This window comes from Thunnus thynnus, chromosome 2 (genome assembly GCF_963924715.1).
Source record: "Thunnus thynnus chromosome 2, fThuThy2.1, whole genome shotgun sequence".
NCBI lineage: Eukaryota > Metazoa > Chordata > Actinopteri > Scombriformes > Scombridae > Thunnus > Thunnus thynnus.
In genome coordinates this window covers 10,392,703-10,397,999 of record NC_089518.1, presented here as the reverse complement: position 1 = coordinate 10,397,999, position 5,297 = coordinate 10,392,703, and the positions used below count along the sequence as shown (strand labels likewise).

General features: G+C 37.7%; 1 protein-coding gene across 1 annotated transcript in view; it reads right to left on the bottom strand.

The window, feature by feature from the left end:
- Positions 1–3,004: 3,004 nt before the first annotated feature.
- Positions 3,005–5,297, bottom strand: part of si:dkey-91m11.5 (PH_BCR_vertebrate and RhoGAP_Bcr domain-containing protein) — a 33,344-nt gene continuing 31,051 nt past the window's right edge. The window contains exons 20-23 of the mRNA XM_067602335.1: positions 5,072–5,206; positions 4,856–4,961; positions 4,568–4,730; positions 3,005–4,478 (exon numbers count right to left, since the gene is read on the bottom strand). Coding sequence (XP_067458436.1) covers positions 4,389–4,478; positions 4,568–4,730; positions 4,856–4,961; positions 5,072–5,206 — 494 coding nt within the window. The 3' untranslated portion in view covers positions 3,005–4,388. The remainder of the gene's footprint in view (positions 4,479–4,567; positions 4,731–4,855; positions 4,962–5,071; positions 5,207–5,297) is intronic.

Genomic DNA, 5,297 nt, shown 5'->3' with positions numbered 1-5,297 from the left:
GATTGGATCAACCAGAGGGACAAACTCTCGCGAGTGCAGTTAGGATTAGATTAAGATGAGCGTACAAATCTCGCGAGTTTCGTAAAATTCCTTCAGGCTGCTCCAATCTAGCACCATCCTCTCCAATCAGCCCTGTTCTCCTCAGGTAGTTGGTCAAGCATCTTCTTCCCTGTCCACTAGCACCACGCTCCAGCATGTTCTTTAATCCTGCTCTTGTTATCCTTAATCTTTCCATCTCCTCCATCACATCCTTCTTTTCTGATATATATTTGTTGCAGTTGATGATAACATGTTCTACAGTTTCTGGTAACAATGTTCACAAAGTCCAGTTGGATGCTTCTCTATAACATGAAGTGTGCTGTGTAGATTGCTGTGTTCTATTCTTAGTCTTGTTAATATGACCTTTCTGTTTCTGTTTCTTCCCCTGTTTCTTACACTTTCCACTCTGTTTTAAATCAAATCTAAATGTCTCCCTGACCCCAGTGCTGTTGCCATTCTTTATTGATATTTTCACACACAATTCCTTTTCCCTCTGATTTTAAATAGTGTGATATGGATGTCTATGTTTCCTTTCCTAAGTGCTTGTTTGGTTAGTTTGTTAGTTTGTAGTTTTCATTTCCCATAATGCCTTTGTGAGCAGGAGCTCATGAATGTGAGTGTATCCAATGCAGTCCAACCCTACAAGACGTCTCATCAGGTTTATAACTTTTTTGCACTTACCGGCAATATTTTTAAGGTGTTCTTTCCATGATAATCTGGTGTCAAAGTGGACTCATAAAAACCAAAATGTCTCCACTGTTTCTAAATGATTTCCATACAGCTTCAAATGAAAATTTCCTCTAATCTTCCTTCTCATAAAGAATATTACTTTTGTTTTTTCGATTGAGAATTTAAATCCCCATTTCTTACCTCACATTTCAATTTGGTTTATTCCTCCTTGCAGTTTTTTTAACTACATGATCCAAATTTCTCCCTTTTTCCCTCAAACCCCATCATCTGCAAATAATGATCTTCCCATATCTAATGAGACATTTCCAAAGTTGCCATTTATCATAAAAGTATAGCACTTATCACACTGCCTCAGGGTGTCCCATCTTCTAACACATACTTTCTGGACATTTCAGATCCAACTTTTACCTGGATAGTTCTCTTATTCAAAAAGTCCATTATCCAATTAAAAACCTTTAATATAATCCCCATTAAATGCATCTTAATCAAAAGTCCCTCCTTCCATACATATCATGAGCTTTTTCTACATCAAAGAACACTGTTTCTTTATTAACTTGTGCCTCCCTTACCTCATCCTCTATATATAACACTGAATCCGAAGTTCCCTTTTTTTCCTAAATCCACTTTGACACCTTGCTATTAGCTGCTTTTTCTCTAAATAATATATTAGTCTAGTGTAAACATTAGTCTAGTTCACATATGTGTGATATTAAGGTCTTTAATTTGATGGCTTACTTGTATCTTTCCCTGGCGTCCTTATAGGAACAATAACCGTCTCCTTCCAACTTGCTGGTATTCTACCTTCCTCCCATACTTTATTACATAATATTACTAATTTATTAAATCCTTCTGTACTTAAATATTTATATAACATATTTCATCCTTTCCTGGTGCAGTCATTCCAGCTCATGAGAGCTCTTTTTAACTCTCCCATAATAAATGGGACACTCTGTTCATCTTCAGCATCCTTCCTCTTTAAGGCCTCAATGGTTTCAGATCTTGTTTTCTCTCTGCTTCTTCTTCCCTCCTCAGACAAATTACTAGAACTGTCTACTTTAACAAAAGTATCAACCAATAACTCAGCGTTCTCTTCATTAGTTACTGCTATTTCATTTTCATTTGCTAACACAGGATAACTCCACTCCCTTCTGTCACCTCCCATCTTTCTAATCACCCCCCAGACTTCTCCTACTGGGGTCCTGTTCAAAACTGTCTCCAGTATGTCCTTTTTTCTTTTTTATTGTCTTCTTTACTAGCACCTGAACTTTTCTGAACTGTGTCACGTGTTGAAAATTGTGAGTCATTTTCATTTAAATGCCTTATTTCTGTTTCTCACAGCCTCTTTTCCATTTATTGTCACACCATGTTTCTGCTTTCCTTTTTGTTTTTCTGTTACTTTTAGGGATAGTTCTCAGAGCAGTGGTTCTGATACTTTCTGTAATTTTTTTAACAAAAGTTTCTATAGACATATGACCATTAATCTGATTCAGATAACCATCACTTTCTCCAGTTAGCTTTCCCAAAGACCCATTTTCCTCCTGTCTACTTAAGTCACTGATTCATGAATGTTTATTTTACAAAAGATTGGATAGTGATCACTAGCTATGCTTTTTTCTTGGTATACTTTCCGGAGGACAGTTCACTGCCTCCAGGATGTTTAAATATCCACTTACTGGAGTCTGCAGAGCATCTCTTCTACTAAAGTCTACACCACTTCATTCAGTTCATTAATTAACTTTAAGTCAAATATTATCCAAGTTACTGGACAACCATTAGTGTTTGTGGATTAGAACCTAATCCTTAATAGGTTTACATAAATATTCCACACAATTTATAAGGTATCACACCTTAATTATTATCAGACTATTGAGTTATTAAGGATTTTAAAATGATAATTATGTTTTTTGTGGAAAAACCATATCAGACACACATTATTGTTCCAAGCAGCAGAGTATTTGTATATGTCTTAATACATGTCTGGAGGGAATCTTCAAATTTAAATGCTCACTAATTGCTTCACCAGTCCTATACAGAGGGATTTGCATAACTGCTGGCAGCAGAGGGGCCACAGAGCAACATGACCTCTAACCAGGACAAACTCAGCGTGCTGAGGATACTTATAGTCCAGCTTAGTACAGATGATTTCTAAAAGAGGACTGAAACATCGCTGAGTCTGGTGATATGTGATAAAACAGAATTGTGTCGGAGATTAAACTTTTAACTTTTAAGTCTTGGGTGTGTTTTATCTCATATAAGAAAGAACATGTTGCAAAAATAATATTATTAAGTTTTATTTACATTAATCATACATACATGACACACTGGCCATTGCTCAACATGTGAATCACTAAGAGTTATTGCTTATTTTACATGAATCACAAGCATATAGGGTTATAGTTTGTACTAACAAGTGTTTGAATATGTGTGGTGATTTGGGAAAAAATCTTAATACAAGCACACTGTGTACCTTCACAGGGCTTTGAAAGTAGTACTAGATATGGGGATGATAAACCTGTTAATACCTCAGTAGAGTTACAGATATGAGTGAATCAAGGGTCCTACATGGGAACATTTGGTATTCCTGATAAGCATAATCTCCATGTGTTCTCATTTCTACAGCAGTGTGTTTTTTGTCCTATAAAGGTTGGATACTAGAACAAAGGAATGCAGTAAGAAACACCAATAACTTTAGCTATATAAATCAAATCAGACGAACGCTACAAAACCAATGTGGACACACAACATATGAAATATCGACTAAAGATATCTGTGAAATTAACTTAATACACATGACAGTATACATTCCATGGGTGGAAGAATTAGTCTTAGCCTTTTCCTGGAAAGATTTGCCTTTCACTCGGTTCCACCTTGAATAAAACAACAAAAAACACTCATATCTACATGAAAGTTTCCAAGTGGCTTGAACACCACTAGAAGAACCTGTGAACTCAACAAGGTCACTATACAAATTGTATAGCACAGAAAACACTTCAAATTAAGTTTAGGTCAACATGCCTGCATGTTGTGTGTTAACTACAGTTTTCAGTATCATACTTTTTAAATCTCTACAAAATTAAGAGAATGTGTAAACATTAGGTTAACTGAAATGTTCTATTGGTCATCAGCAGGGAAACATTGGCACAGGTGAGTTTTTAACCAAGTCAAACATTTCTGGGGAGAAAAAAAATGTGTGTAGACATGAAAAATATGTCCATTCATCTAACCATTCATCCACAGCAACAACTCTTACAAAACATCCGACAACAGCAGAAATCTCCCCTCTGTGAATATGGAGCGAATGTGCACAGTGACTGACCGGGGCAGAGAAAAATATCAAAATACAGCAAATAATGCTTCTTGAAATTTAAATTAAATTAAAAAAAAAGAAATCTATTTTGTCCATACATTATATAGAGATGTCATTTACTGACACAGCAGGTAAGCTTGTATGTAAACAGAACACACATGCTCATCGCATCTCAAGAAGAGATGTCTTAGGTCATGGTGGCTGTTTCCAGTTTACAATGTGTTGATGGTTCCCCCCGGTGGCTAAATTATGCATCTTCTCAGTAAACCAGCCGGCCATGGCTGCTCAGCAGCATCCACCTCATTAAGCAGCTAACATTCTTCCTCTGAGCAAGACATTTTTGGGCATGATGTTATACTTCAGTAGAGAAGAGAAGGCTTTGACGTTTGCTGTCAGGTGTTGGGATGCTTTCCAGCTGAAGGAAGTAGAGTAGGACTTGCACCTAAGGAGACGCAGGCAAAGGTGATGAGACCCACAAAAGTAGTCTACATATCATTGTCAAAGTCATCACTATCCTGACACAAGTTTTACCTGAGCCATGACCTCCAGAGACCAGCTGTCGTTCATGGAGATTGGCTGGGAGCTGTTGACTGAGATCTTGCTGTCTTTTTCAGAGGGCCGAAGCAAAGTGGGGCCAAAAACTGTGGCCAGATTGTGCAAAGACATCTTGTTGATGCTCTCATTTTCAGTCACCCTAAGAGCAAAAATAACATTCAACCTATAGATGCCTACAAAAAACCCAAACAGTACATCTTTGTGTAATTTTTCAGTCGGTGCTGAACAATCACAACAATATCAGCCAAGTCAACTAAGTCTTACCTTTTAAGGTGGTCCAACAGGAAGATGAAGGTGACCAGATTGGGTTCTGGTAGAGACAGCAGCAGGTTGAGCATGCAGCTCTCCTTAGCAACGCTGTCAGAGAGAGCTGCAAGGCAAAAGCAAGAAAAATCAATAAAATAAAATTCATTTATATATATCCATTGCAGGTGCTCCTGACCAGGGAAAATGATTCAAAATAAAGAATTGGGGACTGACCGATGCCTCCAGCAAAGTTGGGGTACAACTCGTCAGTGAAAAGAGGCTCCGGCAGCTCACGGAAATACAGCTTCAGTGTTCCAGCAATGGCGTTCACGTCCATCTCCCTCATCATCACAGACACGTCCTTGTTGTCTGCCAAGAGGATGAGACAACAATCACTAAATACCAAAGAATAGTGAGCACAAACTGAAAAGCACTTCTGAGCCTGCAGGGCTCTATCTTT